This window comes from Pleurodeles waltl, chromosome 5, assembly GCF_031143425.1.
Source record: "Pleurodeles waltl isolate 20211129_DDA chromosome 5, aPleWal1.hap1.20221129, whole genome shotgun sequence".
NCBI lineage: Eukaryota > Metazoa > Chordata > Amphibia > Caudata > Salamandridae > Pleurodeles > Pleurodeles waltl.
In genome coordinates, this window is record NC_090444.1 from 1,798,665,935 (window position 1) to 1,798,686,565 (window position 20,631).

Below are 20,631 nucleotides of genomic sequence, written 5' to 3' on the forward strand. Positions count from 1 at the left end.
ATAAGAATTTGAATAGTTCCAACCATGTGTGATATCCCAGAGCGCTTCTTTATATAGTCTCTTAAGTCTAAACGTTCGCCTTGCTTCAGGAAGGCCTTCAGAGAGACTTAGAGCATAATATGCAGCCTAGGCAAACAGGCTACAGTGGTGTAATTCTTCAGATTGTACTTAGAAAAAAGGGTTAAAAACACTCTTACAAATGTATATTTTGAGGTAAAAGTTTACACCAAACCTCAAATCTCCCCATAGGCTGCTATTATGTGAGTGGAAAACAGTGACTGTTCCTTTAAGGCCGCAGAGACCACCAGTATCCCATCATGCTCAACAGGTGGCAGTTGCCTTAGTTCTTTTTCTGGTACCTGGTGACAGGATTCTGGAGCACTGAACTCAGCCTTTCAGGCTTTTTTTCCTCAAAACTTGCACGTGAATACTCATTTAAATTTGTTCACTCAATGTTTATCACTCTTTCATCCTGACACTTTTTCTGACAATATTTTGAGGCATTTTCTACCTTTGTCATGCCTTCCCTGGTTTGACAAGTGTCCTTCATGTGAAAGAAAAAAGCCAAAAACAGAACCTCACAGGGTCTGTATCCTTTGCCTTCCATCAAGTCATCATCCAGAGCAGTGCCCTCACTGCATGAAGTTTGTGCTCTGTACCCTGAGAGAAAGGGAGGAGATTCACCTCCATGGCAAGGAAGAGCCCAGCAGACTACAAGTAAAAGTCTCATGGTGAGACCTTGGAGCAAGGAGAGGGTCACTCCTCTACCATGGCTCTTACATCTGCCTCTGAGGGAAGTGGAAGGTCCACAAAAAGTGCCACAAAGAAAACATCGTTTTCGAGACCAGGTATGGCCCCAACTTGTTTGCTGTTGAGGAAACTGCACAGATCAACATCGAGGCAGTTAGAACCTACATGCCATAGACGCATACTGTGAGGTCGACATTGAGAAGCCTGTAGAGGAGAGGAGACCAGACCCTTCGATGCCAGGGAGTGTCATGGCGTCGAGGAGATCGGCGTTGAGGCGTTGTAGAAGGCAGTCACAGTCGAGTCAACGTCGAAGGTCGACAGCAAGGTCCCTGTCTACGTCAAGGAATAAAACGAGACATATATATTCATCTTCTGACTCAGTACTCAAGGGCTTACTCTCCGTTCTCTCCAATAGTACTACCAGATTCACCACCTTCACATCCTCCGCCCTGACCACCACTTGCTCCACATGTTCCACTGCCTGTGACTCCGGCGTAGCCTTATTCACCCTTCAAGTCACACCATGGGTCACGCCACTATGGACATCGTTCCAGGCACTCATCTTCTTCTAGGCAATCCTAAAACCATAGCCATCGTTCTCGCACAAGGTCAACCACTAGACATCGCCCAAGGCATGCAACATCCTCATCTTCTTCAACAAGACGTTATTCACCGACTGACTGATTCACCACAACCTCATGTCTCACCACTAGACACCATTTCCATCTTCAAGGAGGTGTTGGTAAGAGGAGCAGCTAAATTGAATATACAGATGTCTGTTTCTACACCTAAAACATCTATCCTATGAGACACTCCATCAAATATCGGTGTCAAGGCCACTGCTTCCACTTGTACCAGGACTATTGTGACCTGCCATGGAGCCTTTCCTTACTCCAGCGACAACCAAACTGGCTTCTTCGAGGCTCCAAAAGAAATATAAGTCTCCAGAACAAGATACCCTGTCCCTAAGAGCAGATCCACCTCCTGACTCTGTAATCATTCTATCTGCCAAGAAGTTTCACACCACAGCTCCTGCTTCTTCTGCACCTCATGATAAGGAGAGCAGAAAACTGGAATCTGTAGGGCGCAAGGTGTGTAATACAGCTGCGACAGCCATGTAGGCCGCCAGTGCCACCACCCTCCTGGGTTGTTACGATAAAGCACTCTGGGACTCTATCCAGCAATTTGTAGATGACCTCCCTAGGGATAGAAGACAAGACTTTCTGGAAATAGTGAATGTGAAGGGCTCATGGTGTCCAAACAAATAATCAGTTTGGCAGTATATTCGTCCTTGTTGGCGGCTCATGAATACTGCCATGGTATTGCCCTGAGACTTCACTCTTGGCTCCGACTCACTTCTTTGAAGTCCAGTTCACAACAACTGATCATAAACGTTCCATTTTCAGAATCTGCCCTCTTTGGCAGCAACATGGATGACGATATGGCTCGCATTAAGACAGCAATGCAAACGCTAAGGGCGATCGGCCTTGAAAGAAAAGACCAAAGACGTCAGTTCAGGCTTTACCAATGCCGTTTTTGCCCTCAGAGGGTTCAAGCCCCTCATTGGTCTCAAGTTTGCTAGCAGGCGTAACAGGAGTGCCCTTTCCAACAACAACACCAGCGAAGACCATCTGAAGGACGACCTTCACAGTAACCCACCTAAGGTACAAAAATAGCAACGGGCCAAAATAATGATCCTTCACTTCCCCCTGTTTTGTTACCCACTCCGGTAGGAGGAAGCATCTCACACTATCTGGCACAGTGGCAAAAAATCACAAAAGATTCCTGGGTGCTCAATATTGTTCAGAATGGATATGCGCCCAGATTCACAAGTCCTCCTCCAAACATACTACCTTAACCATCCAACCACCATTTGCCCATGCTTCAGAAGTGTAGGATGCTGGCTCTGTCTCTGTACATACTGTCTCAAAGTGAGAGATAGTGTGCAGAGTCAAGGGGTTCCCCAAGAGGCTTAACAGTGGCAATAACATAATACTAATGCTATAGTTGTGGTAGTGTGGTCGAGCAGTTAGGCTTACCAGAAGGTATTGTTAAGCATTTGTTGTACACACACAGGCAATAATTGGGAATGTACACTCAGACTTAACTCCAGGCCAATAGGTTTTTATATAGAAAAATATTTGTTTCTTAATTTATTTTAGAACCACAAGATTCAAATTGCAGTTAAGTACATTAAATGTAAGGTACATTGGATATGTTTAGATAGAACTTTAAATTCAAACAGTAATGTATATAGTTTGGCATAAATGGCAATAACCTATTTTAAAAGTGTACACAGTGCAAAATTCAACAGTTCCTGGGGGAGGTTAAGTTCAAGGTGAGTAATACGGTAAGTAAAGCACTTACAAGTTCAGTCTCCGGGAAATAGGCAGCCCACCGTTGGGAGTTCAAGTCAGCCCCAAACACCCAGCAACACAGGGCCGGTCAGGTGCAGAGGTCAAAGAGGGGCCCAAATAACATAGGCGCCTATAGAGACAGGCGGTGCTCTGGTTCTAGTCTACTGGCAGGTAAGTACCTGCGTCCTCTGGGAGCAGACAAGGGGGGGTTTGGTAGAGCACTGAGGGGGTCCGAAGTAGGCACACAAAGCACACCCTCAGCTGCACAGGGGCGGCCGGGCGCAGTGGGCAAACAAGGCGTTAGGTTTGTAATTGAAATCAACGGAGGGACCCGGGGGTCACTCAGATGTTGCAGGCAGGGCACGGGGGCTTTTTTGGCCAGCCACCAACTGGGCAAGGGTGAGGGCCGCCTGCTGGTCACTGATGCACCGGTGGTTGGTTCTTCACAAGCCTGGGGGCTGCGGTGCAGTGCTTCTTCCAAGTGTCGGGTTTCTTCTTTCAGGGCAGTCGCGGTCAGGGGTGTCCTCGGGATTCCCTCTGCAGGTGTCGTCGTGGGAATGCAGAGGTCAGCCCAGGGTGGACACATCGTTGGTGTCACCTGGGGGTCCTCTCTGGGTTGTTGGTTCCTCTGGACACAGGCCAGGGGCGTTGGGTGCAGAGTGGTGGGGACTCTCGCTTCTGGAGTGAGGTGAGAGTCCCTTTAAAGATGGCTTCTTCATGCTTGAGGTAGACTATTCCGCTGTCCTCGGGTGTTCTTGGTCCTTTGTAGTTGCATGGCAGTCCTCCGAGTCGGCAGAGATCGCTGGGCACGCAGAATGAGTCGCTGGTGCAGGTTCTTTGAATCAGAAGATGGACTGGTAGGGCTGGGGCAAAAGCAGTTGTCTTCCTTCTCTGCGGGATTTTCAGGTCAGCAGTCCTTCTTTTGTAGGTCGTCAGGAATCTGAAATCCTGGGTTCAGGTTCGCCCCTAAATACTGAATTTAGGAGTGTGTAAAGGTCACAGGGCAGTAGCCAATAGCTACCGTCCTTGAGGGTGGCTTGGGGAGGGGAGCACATCCCTATCCCCATTGGGCTAAATCATCCAAAACAAGATGGAGGATTTTCCAAGCAGGGGGTCACTTCAGCTCTAATCACCTTAGGGGTGGACCTGGCTTGGGGGTGGGGGAGAGGGGTGTACTCTGCCTTGTTTTTTTCATTATCTACCTGGACTTGCAGCCAAAAGTGGGGGCTGTGTCTGGGGGGTTTGGGAGGGTGGCATCTCCATTAGCTGGAGTGCCCTGGGGCATTGTAACACGAAGCCTGAGCCTATGAGGCTCACTGCTAGGTGTTGCAGTTCCTGCAGGGGGAAGTGTAGGCTTTGTTTCTGGCCCCAGAGAGCACAAGGGCTCTCACCCCAGGGGGTGACAGACTTGTCTCTCACTGACAGCCTTGCACAGACAAGTCAGTTCTGCACTGAAGGATTGGGTAAAATACAGGGCTCATCTCAAAGATGTCCTCTGTGTGCATTTTTAAAAAATAAATCTAGCACTGGCATCAGTGTGGGTTTATTATTCTGAGAAGTTTGATACCAAACTTCCCAGTGTTGATTGTAGCCATAATGGAACTTTGGAGTTTGTTTCGACAGACTCCCACACCATATACCTAATATGGCCACACTGTACTTACAATGTCTAAGAATAGACTTAGACACTGTAGGGGCATATTGCTTATGCATCTATGCCCTCACCTGTGGTATAGTTCACCCTGCCTTAGAGCTGTAAGGCCTGCTAGAGGAGTGGCTTACCTATGCCACAGGCAATATTTTGTGTGCATGGCATCCTGAGGGGGATGCCATGTCGACATTACCTTCTCCTCAACAACACACACAATCTGCAAACCCTTAGGGTGGCACAACACATGCTGCTGCCCTTAGGGACCTTCCCTGGTCACAGGACCCTTGGTACCACTGGTACCCTTTTACAAGGGACTTATCTGTGTGCCAGGGGTGTGCCAATTGTGGAAACAATGGTACATTTTTAATGAAAGAACACTGGTGCTGGGGCCTGGTTAGCAGGATCCCAGCACACAAACAGTCAAGTCAGCATCAATATTAGGCAAAATGTGGGGGGAAGAAGTGGGCCTGCAGGGCCTGCAAAACCTTCTCCAGGTGGACCAGGTGATCCTGCCGTACCGAGTACATGTACTGGGAGTCTGTCATTTCGAACTTCACCGCTCCATGATGGCTTCCCTGAAGTCTAGGAAGTTTGGTATCAAACGTCTTAGCACAATAAACCCACACTGATGCCAATGTTGGATTTATTGTAAAATTCACACAGAGGGCATCTTAGAGATCCCCCTGTATTTTACCCAACCGTTTAGTACATGACTGACCAGCCTGCCACTAACAGACAAGTTTCTGACCAGATGGGGTGAGAGCCTTTGTGATCTCTGGGGTCAGAAACAAATCCTGCTCTGGGTGCTTCACGCCTCACCTCCTCCCCCCCCCCCCCCCCCTTTTTGCAGGAACTGTAACACTTGGCTGTGAGCCTCAAAGGCTCAGGCCTCTCTTACCGTGCCCCATGGAATTCCAACTAGTGGAGTTGCCTGTTCCCCAGAACAGGCCCCACTTTTGGCAGCAGGTCCGGCAGGAAACTTAGGTAAAACAGGGATGTAAGGAAATGCCTCCTTGGCATGGTTACCCCCTAACTTTTTGCCTTTGCTGATACTAAGTTATGATTTGAAAGTTTGCTGGGACCCTGCTAACTAGGCCCCAGCACCAGTGTTCTTTCCCTAAACTGTACCTTTGTCTCCACAAATGGCACAACTCTGGCACTCAGGTAAGTCCCTTGTAACTGGTACCCCTGGTACCAAGGGCCCTGATGCCAGGGAAGGTCTCTACGGGCTGCAGCATTTCTTATGCCACCCTGGGGACCCCCCACTCAGCACATGCACACTGCCTCTTAGCTTGTGTGTGCTGGTGGGGAGAAAATGACTACGTCGACATGGCACTCCCCTCAGAGTGCCATGCCAACCTCACACTGCTTGTGGCATAGGTAAGTCACCCCTCTAGCAGGCCTTACAGCCCTAAGGCAGGGTGCACTATACCATAGGTGAGGGCATATGTGCATGGGCACTATGCCCCTACAGTTTCTAAGCAAAACCTTAGACATTGTAAGTGCAGGGTAGCCATAAGAGTATATGGTCTGGGAGTTTGTCAAACACGAACTCCACAGTTCCATAATGGCTTCACTGAAAACTGGGATGTTTAGTATCAAACTTCTCAGCTCAATAAATGCACACTGATGCCAGTGTGCAATTTATTGTAATATACACCCAGAGGGCATCTTAGAGATGCCCCTGAATACTTACCCGACTTCTGGTGTAGGATGACCAGTTTCTACCAGCCTGCCCCACACCAGCCATGTTGCTGGCCACATGGGGAGAGTGCCTTTGTCACTCTGTGGCCAGGAACAAAGCCTGTACTGGGTGGAGGTGCTTCTCACCTCCCCCTGCAGGAACTGTAACACCTGGCGGTGAGCCTCAAAGGCTAACCCCCTTTGTTACAGCGCCCAGGGCATCCCAGCTAGTGGAGATGCCCACCCCTCCGGCCACTGCCCCCACTTTTGGCGGCAAGGCTGGAGGAGATAATGAGGAAAATAAGGAGTCGCCCACCAGTCAGGACAGCCCCTAAGGTGTCCTGAGCTGAGGTGACCCCTGCCTTGAGAAATCCTCCATCTCAAAATAGAGCATTGCAATGATCTACTTTTGCCACTATCTTACCTCTAAGGGGAACCCTTGGACTCTGTGCACACTATTTCTTGCTTTAAAATAGTATATACAGAGCCAACTTCCTAGAAGGGAGTAGTGAGCACTGTAGATAGGACCCACCCCTAAGGTGTCCAGAGCTGAAGTGACCCCCTCCTTGCAGAAGCCTCTGTCTTGTTTTGGAGGGTAGGGACCAATAGGGTTAGAACTGTCCCCCTCCCCAAAGGGAGTGGACACCAGAAGGGTGTAGTCACCCTCAGGGACAGTAGCCATTGGCTACTGCCCCATGATCCCTGTAGCACCCCTAAATCTAGTATTTACTGGATCCCCTGAACATCATTCACCAGATTCCTGGCGACTTCAGAAGAAAGAAGCAAGGAGAAGGACTGCTAAGGGGACCCCAGCAGTGAAGACTTCAGATGACAACTGACTTGGGCCCAGCCCTAACGGCCTGTCTGCAGCTTCAAAGACCCCCAGCTTTAAAAAGGTGACACATCTTGCAGGACCAGCGACCTCTACAGACCTCCAGAGGGCTGCCTGTCCAGCAGAGGACCAAGAACTCCTGAGGAAAGTGGCCCTGTCCACAAGAAAATCTCCAAAAAGGACTTCAGAACCGCCCTGGTTCTGCGAGTCATGTCCACTCTGCACGTTATGCCCACAGCCTGAGTCCAGGTTGTAGACCGGCCCAGAGAAGGTACCCAGGCGATTCTGACCTCAAGTCCATCTTGGATTGACCCCTCCTGACCACCATGCCGACCACTGCAGCCTGAAATCGGAGGCTCCCCCTGACTGCAACCGGATCCAACTAAGATTCCCGATGCCTAAAGATACCCCTGTACCCGCAGCCCTCTGGCCTTGGGGAATCTGACCGACAGTCCAACGTCCAGCGGGTGCCTCTCCTTCCTGTCCAGCCTTTGGTTTCCCCGAACCGACCCCTGGGCCCTGCCTGCAGCCTTTTTTGTGACCCCCGGTGTTCCTTCATTGAAAGGCATTGGGCACCCGACGCTTTGTTTGCACGCTGCACCCAGCCTGCCCCTGTGCATCTGAGGGGTGTGTGTTTGGGCTGACCTGTGGCCCCTCCGGTGCTGATCTAAACCCCCCAGGCCTGTGTCCTGAAACCTCGGGTACTTACCTGCAAGCTCTGTTCAAATAAGAACCTCCCCACCCCCCAAGTCCTCGTAGGATTCCATTGGAAACCCAACACCAACTTTGACCTCTGCACTAGGCCGGCCCCGTATTGCTGGTTGTGTGCTTTTGAGGTCTGCTTGAACTTTGACCTGTGGACATCCTAACCCTGAAGACTGGAATCATAACTTGTGTATTTACCTGCTTTCTACGTTAACACTTTTCTTCTCCTAGGACTCTATGGACTCCTATGGAAAATTGCACTGTAAACTTTTTAAATTGAAAAGTGTTACTTGTAAACTGTTTTAAGTGCGAAGTCTAAAGTACACTTGATATATATGCTTGATACATACTTACAACTGTACTTACCTGCAACTGATATTCTTTGGTTCTGGTAATAAAGTAACAAAATATATTTTTGCAATATAAACAATTGTCCTGGACTTAGTCATTTGAGTGTGTGCATCATTTATTGACTGTGTATGTACAACAGATGCTTTGCCCTACCGTCTGATAAGCCTAACTGCTCAACCACAAAAGAGAGCATTAGTGTTATCTACCTTCCCCTCTGTTAAGCCTCTGGGGAACCCCTGGACTCTGTACACACCATACCTCTTTTTGGTTTAGTACATACAGAGCCAGCTTCCTACAAGCTACCCACTTTGTTTAAATGTTTACTTATGTTTATTGTAAGCATTTGCTTGCTTTGGCACCAGTTTGTACTACTTATATTCTTGTAATTGATCTTGCGTCTGCTTGTTAAGTTTTTCTGTGCGTTTGATTGTGGATGGGGTGAGTAGGTGCATACAAGACGTACTCAGTGGGTGAATGAATAGATGTACAGTTGAAAAGATGAGTGTCAGAATACATGTGTGACGAGTTAGTGCCTAAATTCACAAGGGACTGAAGAGGCACCTTCAGTTATAAGCCAGATGTATTGCCATTGACAAAGCATGTTAGTTGCAGACATTTCTGTCTGATGGACTACTCCCAATATACGTATATAGCAGTGAGCCATGATTAAAGAACGTTTTGCACTTTTGATGCCAATGTGAGTGTTTTGGACTGTTGTACTGAATAGCCAGTATGCTTTCATGCCCTTCTGAACCAGTGAGTACAAAAACCCAACTGACAACACTGTTTTCTCTGACAGGAAGTTTGCTCAGCATTGTTAATCACAACCTTCACATCTCTTGTTTGGAATGACACCATTGCTTGCCAAAGAACCACCACTCAGCTCTGCTGGCCACTGCTCAGGCAGGTATGTTATCTGTTCATATTACATGGAGGAGTCCACCGAATGTGGTGGACATTAGTTATGATAATGCTGCACAGCTAAAAAGTTTCTCCTAAAAACAACAAATGCATGATGCAACTCATAGAAAATTCAAAATGATGTTTGACTGTTTGCCCTTCTCAAATTCTGACAACAATGCAATTCTAAATATGCCTTGTATTGCCAACATGGGATGACACATGAACATTGGTGTTTACTCATTTAAAATGTCTTTCTGCAGGCTATTTCAGCAGGAACTATGATGTCTGATGCTGCCACATGGTTCTTTACTATTGTCCTAAAAGGATTACAGGTTCATGGACAGCACGATGTCTGCATGGCGGCTCTTGTCAATCTTGCATTCCAGATCTACGAGAATCTAGTAAGTGCCTGGTGTTTTGCACTGTAGATGGTAACCTGAAATAATTATTGTCCGCTTCTTTGTAGCTAGATACTTTGTTGCTGACATCTACCTTGATTTACAAAATGTTTGATAAAAATGAGTTTTTAATCTATCCAGGATTTCCCAAGGCTTAAGTAATGGCAACATCACTGGGCTTCCGACAGTAATTTATATATATTTTTTTTTATAGAAAATCTAAATTCCTTGAAAAGTACTACCAGATTGTGAGGGTTGATATTGGCACCAATACCTACAGGAGTGACCACACATGATGTAGGAAGTTGGCTCTGTATATACTATCTCAAAGTGAGCGATAGTGTGCACATAGTCCAAGGGTTCCCCTTAGAGGTTGTTAGTGGCAAAATTAGATAATACTAATGCTCTATTTTTGTGGTAGTGTGGTCGAGCAGTAGGCTTATCTGAGGTTAGTGTTAAGCATTTGTTGTACATACACAGGCAATAAATGTGGAACACACACTCAAAGACTTACTCCAGGCCAATAGGTTTTTATATTGAAAAATATATTTTCTTAGTTTATTTTTAGAACCACAGGTAAGTACATAAGTTTTAAGGTACTTCACACAGGTAAGTATAGAACTTTGAATTAAAACAGCATACACAGTTTTGGCAAAAATGGCAAATAGCTATTTTAAAAGTGGACACAGTGCAAAAATCAACAGTTCCTGGGGGAGGTAAGTATTGGTTAGTTTTTCAGGTAAGTAAAGCACTTACACGTTCAGTCTCCTGGGCATAGGCAGCCCACCGTTGGGGGTTCAAGGCAACCCCAAAGCCACCGTACCAGCAACACAGGGCCGGTCAGGTGCAGAGATCAAAGGAGGGCCCAAATAACATAGGCGCCTATGGATAACAGGGGTGCTCCGGTTCCAGTCTGCTAGCAGGTAAGTACCTACGTACTCAGGGAGCAGAACAGGGTGGGGTGGGGGGGGCGGGGTGGAGGATACACAAGCACACAAAACACACCCGCATCTGCACAGGGGCGGCCGGGTGCAGTGTGCAGTGTGCAAAGTAGGTGTCAGGTTTGTCAAAGAAAACAATGGAGGGGACCGGGAGTCACTCTGGCGATGCAGGGCACGAGGGCTTCTCGGGCCAGCCACCGACTGGGCTAGGATGAGGGCCGTCTGATGGTCACTCCTGCACTTGGTAGGTGGTTCCTCTCGGTCCTGGGGGCTGCGGGTGCAGTGCTTGATCCAGGCGTCGGGTTCCTTTGTTACCAGGCAGTCGCGGTCAGGGGGAGCCTCTGGATCCTCTCTGCAGGAGTCACTGTGGGGGTGCAGGGAGGTCGACTCAGGGTGTCCATGTCATTGGAGTCACCTGGGAGTCCTCTCTGCAGTGTTGGTTGTCCTGAACTCGAGCCGAGGGCGTCTGGTGCAGAGTGGGAAGACTCACGCTTTTGGCATGAAGTTAGTCTCTTTAAAGTTACTTGCTTTGTTGTTGTTTCTGGACAGAGCCGCTGTACTTGGGAGGTTCTTGGTCCTTTAGGTGCAGGTCAGTCCTCTGAGTCCTGAGAGGTGGCTGGTCCCGCTGGATGCTTTGCTGTGTGCGTTCTTTTAGTCTGGGAACAGGCCGGTAGGGCTAGGGCCAAGTCAGTTGTCGTCTCCATTGTCTCTGCGGGGCTTTCAGGTCAGCAGTCCTCCTTCTTTCTTCAGGTTGCAAGAATCTGATTTCCTGGGTTCAGCGTCGCCCCTAAATACTGAATTTAGGGGTGTGTTTAGGTCTGGGGGGCAGTAGCCAATGGCTACTGTCCTGGACGGTGGCTACACCCTCTTTGTGCCTCCTCCCTGAGGGGCGGGGGCACATCCCTATTCCTATTGGGGGAATCCTCCAAAACCAAGATGGAGGATTTCTTAAAGCAGGGGTCACCTCAGCTCAGGACACCTTAGGGGCTGGCCTGACTGGTGGGTTACTCCTCCTTGTTTTCCTCATTATCTCCTCCAGCCTTGCTGCCAAAAGTGGGGGCTGTGTCCGAGGGGCAGGCATCTCCACTAGCTAGGATGCCATGGGGCGCTGTAACAGGCATGAGCCTTTGAGGCTCACCGCCAGGTGTTACAGTTCCTGCAGGGGGCGGTAAGAAGCACCTCCACCCAGTGTAGGCTTTGTTCCTGGCCACAGAGTGACACAGGCACTCACCCCGTGTGGCCAGAAACCCATCTGGTTGTGGCAGGCTGGCAGGAACTGGTCAGCCTAATACTGGTGTTTGGACTGGAATACAGGGGGCATCTCTAAGATGCCCTCTGTGTGCATTTTTCAATAAATCCCACACTGGCATCCGTGTGGATTTATTGTGCTGAGAAGTTTGATTTCAAACTTCCCAGTATTCAGTATAGCCATTATGGAACTGTGGAGCTCATGTTTGACAAACTCCTAGACCATATACTCTTTATGGCTACCCAGCACTTACAATGTCTAAGGTTTGGCTTAGACACTTTAGGGGCATATTGCCCATGCAACTATGCCCTCACCTGTGGTATAGTGCACCCTGCCTTAGTGCTGTGGGGCCTGCTAAAGGGGTGACTTACTTATGCCACAGGCAGTGGGTTGTGGGCATGGCACTCTGAGGGGAGTGCCATGTTGACTTAGTCTTTTTCTCCCCACCAGCATGCACAAGCTGTGAGGCAGTGTGTATGTGCTGAGTGAGGGGTCCCCAGGTTGGCATAATACATGCTGCCGCCATTAGGGACCTTCCCTGGCAACAAGGCCCTTGGTACCAGGGGTACCAGTTACAAGGGACTTACCTGAGCGCCAGGGCTTTGCCAATTGTGGAGACAAAGGTACAGTTTAGGGAAAGAACACCAGTGCTGGGGCCTGGTTATCTGGGTCTCGGCACACTTTCAATCATAACTAGCACCAACAAAAGGCAAAATTTAGGGGGTAACCATGCCAACAGAGGCATTTCCTACACTAACACTGTGATACCATTGGTCCTTCTCTTTGGACAGAGAATGGCAGGATGGAGTTGAATCCTGCAGTTCTTTCCTACACTTGCGTGTGGACTTGCATTTTGACTTAACAAAGGACTTCAACTGCGAAGTTGACATCTGGCATGTGTGGCCTTTGGAACGGGAGCAAGACCACTCTCTGAACTTGGAGAGGGCCTTATATGAGGCCCGACACTACTTCTTGTGGTCAACAGCATATACTTTCACTTCTTGGTCCCAGAGTGGGTGCATGAGGGTACATTTGTCACACAACTTCAAGTAGTGTCCAGAGTCCAAGCACCAGAGACCAATCTTGTGCAGGTACATGAATGACATCTGTTTTCTACAGGTGCCGCATGTGCTGAAACCTGTAGTCTTAGGAGGGGACATTGTTCCCTAGCACATTGGATTTGGTTACATTTTCAGGAGTCGTCGGAGGCCGACAAAATTCGAAGCAGAGCTCTGGAACCACATCAGAGGGTGCGGGAAGAACAAACTGACATCAGCAGACAGAGTTGGAACTTATATGTTGCTTTGTTCCATCACTTATGGAGAGGTACAGGGTTAACGCAGAGCCACACAGCACCACCTACCTGCACGCAGGAAGTTTTACTGGTGAAGACTGGCACATGGGGACATCAAACACAAACTCCACAGTTCCATAATGGCTACACTGAAAACTGGGAAGTTTGGTATCAAATTCCTCAGCACAATAAAGGCACACTGATGCCAGTGTGCAATTTATTGTAACATACACCCAGAGGGCATCTTAGAAATGCCCCCTGTATACCAGTCCGACTACTAGTGCTAGGCTAACCAGTTTCTTCCAGCCTCCCACATCCAGACAGGTTTCTGGCCACATGGGGGAGTGCCTTTGTGCACTCTGTGGCCAGGAACAAAGCCTGTACTGGGTGGAGGTGGTTCACACCTCCCCTGCAGGAACTGTAACACCTGGTGGTGAGCCTCAAAGGCTCCAGCCTGATGTTACAGCACCCCAGGGCACTCCAGCTAGTGGAGATGCCCGCCCCCGGACACAGCCCCCACGTTTGGCGACAAGTCCAGAAGAGATAATTAGAAAAAAAAGGAAGAGTCACCCTCCAGCCAGGACAGCCCCTAAGGTGTCCTGAGCTGAGGTGACCCCTGCCTTAGGAAATCCTCCATCTTGGTTTGGATTATTCCCCCCAATAGGATTAGGGATGTGCCCCCCTCTCCACAGGGAGGAGGCACAAGGAGGGTGTAGCCATCCTCAAGGACAGTAGCCATTGATTATCCCGCCCCCTCGACCTAAACGCACCCCTAAATAAAGTATTTAGGGGCGACCCTGAACCCAGGAAACCAGATTCCTGACGACCTACAACAAGGACTGCTGACCTGAAAGCCCCGCAGACAAAACTGACTTGGCCCCAGCCCTACCAGCCTGTCTCCAGACACAAAGAACCTATACAGCAACGCATCCAGCGGGACCAGCGACCTCTGTCGACTCAGAGGACTGCCTTGCAACCAAAGGACCAAGAAACTCCTGTGGGCAGCGGCTCTGTCCAAACAGCAACAAAGGAACCATCTTTAAAGGGACTCCAGCCTCACTCTGAAAGCGTGAGTCCCCAACACTCTGCACCTGACGCCCCCGTCTCGTGTCCAGAAGAACCAACAGTGCAGAGAGGACCGCCAGGCGACTCCAACAACATGGACACCTTGAGACAATCTCCCTGCACCCCCACAGCGACGCCTGTAGAGAGAATCCAGAGGCTCCCCCTGACTGCAACTGCCCTGTAACAAAGAACCCAATGCCTGGAAAAAGCACTGCACCCGCAGCCCCCAGGTCCGAGAGAAACCAACTACCGGTGTAGGAGTGACCAGCAGGTCGGCCCTCATCATTACCCAGTTGGTGGCTTGCCCGAGAAGCCCCCCTTTGCTCTGCCTGGATCGCCAGATTGTCCACCGGGTCCCTCCATTGCTTTCAATGCAAAACCTGACACCTATTTTACACACTGCACCCTGAGGGTGTATTTCGTGTGCCCCCTCCCCCTGTGCACTACAAAAAAAACCTGGTCTGCTCCCCGAGGGCACAGGTACTTACCTTCTAGCAGACTGGAACCGGAGCACCCCTAGTCTCCATAGGTGCCTATGTTATTTGGGCCCCACTTTGACCTCCGCACCTGACCGGCCCTGTGTTGCTGGTGCTGGGTGTGTGGGGTTGACTTAAACCCCCAACGGTGGGCTGCCTATGCCCCGGAGACTGAACTTGTAAGTGCTTTACTTACCTCTCCCAGGAACTGTTGATTTTTGCACTGTGTCCACTTTTAAACTAGCTTATTGCCATTTTTGCCAAAACTGCACCTTATTGTTTTACTTCAAAGTTCCATACTTACATATGCCAAGTACCTTACAACTTATGTATTTACTTGAATTCTGAATCTTGTGGTTCTAAAATAAATTAAGAAAATAATATTCTTCTATATAAAACCTATTGGCCTGGAGTAAAGTCTTTGAGTGTGTGTTCTCATTTATTGCCTGTGTGTGTACAACAAATTCTTAACACTACCCTCTGATAAGTCTAGTGCTCGACCACACTACCACAAAATAGATCATTAATATTATCTGTTATTGCCACTATCAACCTCTAAGGCGAACCCTTGGACTCTGTGCACACTATCTCTCACTTTGAGATAGTATATACGGAGCCAACTTCCTACAGTTACTGCCTCATAGCCCAAGCAAAAATTGAGTACTTTGCCAGGGCTCTGTTGCATGACTTCTTAGTTAACAGGCATTGTTCAATCCCAAGTGGTAGGGAGGTATTGCTGTAGGACTCTTTCAGAAGGAGAAACCTGCAGGAAGTTGTATCCGTCAGAAGAAAAAATTACTTTACTGAAGAAACAGTATGTTCGATGGCATCTGTTGCTGCAGATACACATGTTGTGCACAGTCCGCCATCTGGTGTTGGGTCGGAGTGTTACAAGTTGTTTTTCTTCGAAGAAGTCTTTCGAGTCACGAGACCGAGGGACTCCTCCTCTTTGCTTCCATTGCGCATGGGCGTCGGCTCCATCTTAGATTGTTTTTTTTCCGCCCTCGGGTTCGGACGTGTTCCTTTTCGCTCCGGGTTTCGGGACGGAAAGATAGTCAAAACTTCGGAAAATTACGTCGGTATTGTTTCGCTCGGGATAGTTAGAATCAACACCGAATCGTGAAGAGCTCCGGTAGCCCTTCGGGGTAATTTCGATCCCCCGTCGGGGCCTGGTCGGCCCGACCGTGTGTAACATCGACACCGATGGAACGGACCCCATTCCGATTCTGTCCTAAATGCCACACTAAATATCCATATACGGACCAACATTTGGTCTGTAACTTGTGCCTGTCACCCGAGCACAAAGAAGAAACTTGTGAGGCCTGTCGTGCGTTCCGGTCCCGAAAAACGCTCCGTGACCGTCGAGCCAGAAGACTACAGATGGCGTTCACGCCGACAGAACACCGAGAGTTCGAGGAACAAGGAGAAGAGGAGGAAGCCTTCTCCATCCATGAAACGGACTCAGATGAATTCGACGTCGACGAAACTGTGAGTAAGACGTCGAAAAGCACACAGCACAAGAAAATAGACAAGGCCCAGGGGACGCCACTGCCAACTGGCCATGGCTCAACCCATAAAGGAGACCGTCTATCGGCACCGAAAAAGGCCGAACCGGTGCCCAGATCGTCCGACTCGGGTCGAGACACAGGCACGCAACATTCTCGGGACCGAGAAAGTGTTGCCGAAAAACATCGACGCCGCGAAGGCGGAGCCGACGCTGCTCAACGCAGAGACAGCGGCACCGAGGATGATCGACGCCTAGAAGGCTCGACTCCGAAAAAGAAGAGATTCGCCTCGGAGCCGAAAACAAAAAAGGACACAGTTTCGGTGCCAAAACAATCAGCAACCGAAACCACTACCGGCTCATATTCAGAGGAACATTCATTGTCCTCTCAAATGCGTAAACACAGGTTTGAAGAGGAGCTACAGACTACTGATGTAGACCATACACAAAAAAGGATCTTCATCCAGAGTGGAACGGGGAAGATTAGCACTCTTCCACCAATCAAGAGAAAAAGTTGACTAGAGTTCCAAACTGAACAACTAAAACCACAAACAAAGGTGGCAAAGAAAGCAACTCCGCCACCCTCTCCTCCACCTGTAACTCAAATATCACCGGCACAAACTCCGTCACATTCACCGGCTCACACCACCATGAGCCAAGATGACCAAGATGCTTGGGACCTATACGACGCACCAGTGTCAGACAATAGCCCAGAGTCATACCCTACCAAGCCATCACCACCCGAGGACAGCACAGCGTATGCGCAGGTGGTAGCTAGGGCAGCAGAATTCCACAACGTGTCGCTACACACAGAACCTGTCGAGGATGACTTCCTTTTTAACACCCTCTCCTCCACCCAATACAACTACCAAAGCCTGCCTATGCTTCCGGGAATGCTAAGGCACGCGAAGCAAATCTTCAAAGACCCCGTCAAGAGTAGAGCAATCACTCCAAGGGTAGAGAAGAAATATAAAGCACCTCCCACAGACCCTGCTTTTATCACCTCTCAACTGCCACCAGACTCAGTCGTGGTAGGAGCAGCTCGCAAACGAGCCAATTCACACACATCGGGCGATGCACCACCCCCGGATAAAGAAAGCCGAAAATTCGACGCAGCTGGGAAAAGAGTCGCTGTACAAGCTGCCAGCCAGTGGCGCATCGCCAACTCTCAGGCGCTCCTAGCGCGCTATGACAGAGCCCATTGGGATGAGATGCAGCATCTCATCGAGCATCTACCCAAGGAATTTCAGAAGCGGGCAAAACAAGTGGTTGAGGAGGGACAAAACATCTCCAATAACCAAATACACTCCTCTATGGATGTAGCGGACACAGCTGCAAGAACAATAAACACTGCAGTTACCATCAGAAGGCACGCATGGTTGCGCACATCTGGCTTTAAGCCAGAAATACAGCAAGCAGTCCTCAATATGCCGTTCAACGAACAACAATTGTTCGGACCAGAGGTTGACACGGCGATTGAGAAGCTGAAAAAGGACACTGACCCAAGGCCATGGGCGAGCTCTACTCCCCGCAGAGCAGAGGCACTTTCGGCACCTTCCGTAAAACAACATTCAGAGGAGGGTTTCGGGGTCAGGCCACACAAGCCAGCACCTCACAATCAACACCGTCTACCTACCAGGGACAGTACCAAAGGGGAGGGTTTCGGGGCCAGTACAGAGGAGGACAATTCCCGAGAAACCGGGGGAAATTTCAAAGCCCCAAAACCCCAACAACCAAACAGTGACTTACAGGTCACTCAACCCCTCCACATAACACCAGTGGGGGGAAGACTAAGTCAGTTTTATCAATCATGGGTGAATATAACAACAGACACTTGGGTCTTAGCAATTATCCAACATGGTTATTGCATAGAATTTCTACAGATCCCTCCAAATATCCCACCCAAAACACAAAAAATTTCAAAACAGCATTTAGACCTCCTAGAAATAGAAGTTCAAGCACTACTGCAAAAAGAAGCAATAGAACTGGTACCATGTACAGAAATAAACACAGGAGTCTATTCACTGTATTTTCTAATACCCAAAAAGGACAAAACACTGAGGCCAATCTTAGATCTCAGAATACTAAACACCTACATCAAATCAGACCACTTTCACATGGTCACGCTACAAGAGGTGTTACCACTGCTAAAGCAACAAGATTACATGACAACCTTAGATTTCAAAGACGCGTATTTCCACATACCGATACATCCTTCGCACAGGAAATACCTAAGGTTTGTATTCAAGGGGATACACTATCAATTCAAAGTCTTACCGTTCGGTATAACAACCGCGCCAAGGGTGTTTACCAAATGCCTAGCAGTAGTAGCCGCACACATCAGAAGGCAGCAAATACACGTATTCCCGTATCTAGACGATTGGCTAATCAAGACCAACTCGCTAACAAAGTGTTCACAACACACAGAGTATGTCATACAAACCCTCTACAAACTCGGGTTCTCCCTCAACTACACAAAATCAAACATTGTGCCGTGCAAAATACAGCACTACTTAGGAGCGGTAATCAACACAACAAAAGGATTAGCCACTCCGAGTCCACAAAGGGTTCAAAATTTTCACAAGGTCATACAGGCCATGTACCCAACACTAAAAATACAGGCAAAAGTGGTTTTAAAACTCCTAGGCATGATGTCCTTATGCATAGCCATTGTCCCAAACGCAAGACTGCACATGAGGCCCTTACAACAGTGCCTAGCATCACAATGGTCACGTGCACAGGGTCACCTTCTAGATCTGGTGTTGATAGACCGCCAAACATACCTCTCGCTTCTATGGTGGAACAGTACAAATTTAAACAAAGGGCGGCCGTTCCAAGACCCAGTGCCACAATACGTAATAACAGATGCTTCCATGACAGGGTGGGGAGCACACCTCGATCACCACAGCATCCAAGGACAATGGGACGTACATCAAACAAAACTGCATATAAATCACCTCAAATTACTAGCAGTATTCCTGGCGCTAAAAGCATTTCAACCCATCATAACCCACAAATACGTTCTTGTCAAAACAGACAACATGACAACAATGTATTACATAAACAAGCAAGGGGGAACACACTCGACACAGCTATGTCTCCTAGCACAAAAGATATGGCAATGGGCAATTCACAACCACATTCGCCTAATAGCACAGTTTATTCCAGGGATCCAAAATCAACTAGCAGACAATCTCTCTCGAGATCACCAACAGGTCCACGAATGGGAGATTCACCCCCAAATCCTAAACACTTACTTCAAAATTTGGGGTACACCGCAAATAGACCTATTTGCCACAAAGGAGAACGCAAAATGCCGAGACTTCGCATCCAGGTACCCACACAGTCTCAAGGCAATGCCCTATGGATGAACTGGTCAGGGATATTTGCATACGCTTTTCCCCCTCTCCCTCTCCTTCCATATCTAGTAAACAAATTGAGTCAAAACAAACTCAAACTCATATTAATAGCACCAACATGGGCAAGACAACCTTGGTACACAACACTACTAGACCTGTCAGTAGTACCACACGTCAAGTTACCCAACAGGCCAGATCTGTTAACACAACACAAACAGCAGATCAGGCATCCAAACCCAGCATCGCTCAATCTAGCAATCTGGCTCCTGAAATCCTAGAATTCGGACATTTAAACCTCACTCAAGAATGTATTGAAGTCATAAAACAAGCTAGAAGGCCATCCACTAGACACTGCTATGCAAGCAAATGGAAAAGGTTTGTTTGCTACTGCCATAATAATCAAGTTCATCCATTACACGCATCCCCAAAAGATGTAGTGGGATACTTACTACACTTACAAAAGTCAAATCTAGCCTTCTCTTCCATAAAAATACACCTGGCAGCAATATCTGCATATCTGCAGATTACTCATTCAACTTCACTGTTTAGGATACCCGTCATTAAAGCATTTATGGAGGGCCTAAGAAGAATAATACCACCAAGAACACCACCAGTTCCTTCGTGGAACCTTAACATCGTCTTGACAAGACTCATGGGACCACCTTTTGAACCCATGCATTCTTGTGAAATACAATTCTTAACCTGGAAAGTTGCATTTCTCATTGCCATCACATCTCTAAGAAGAGTAAGTGAAATTCAGGCATTTACAATACAAGAACCTTTTATCCAAATACACAAAAATAAGGTTGTACTAAGAACCAATCCTAAATTCCTACCAAAGGTTATTTCACCGTTCCACTTAAATCAAACGGTAGAGTTACCAGTGTTCTTCCCACAGCCAGACTCAGTAGCTGAAAGGGCACTACATACATTAGATGTCAAAAGAGCACTAATGTACTACATCGACAGAACAAAGGAGGTTAGGAAAACAAAGCAACTGTTTATTGCATTTCAAAAACCTCATACAGGAAACCCAATATCAAAACAAGGTATAGCCAGATGGATAGTTAAATGCATCCAAACCTGCTATCTTAAAGCAAAGAGACAACTGCC

General features: G+C 48.3%; 1 protein-coding gene across 1 annotated transcript in view; it reads left to right on the forward strand.

Annotated features, from left to right (window-relative positions):
* Positions 1–20,631, forward strand: part of XPO5 (exportin 5) — a 579,115-nt gene that overhangs the window by 545,542 nt on the left and 12,942 nt on the right. The window contains exons 29-30 of the mRNA XM_069236247.1: positions 9,129–9,236; positions 9,493–9,633. Of these exons, the coding sequence (XP_069092348.1) occupies positions 9,129–9,236; positions 9,493–9,633 (249 nt within the window). The remainder of the gene's footprint in view (positions 1–9,128; positions 9,237–9,492; positions 9,634–20,631) is intronic.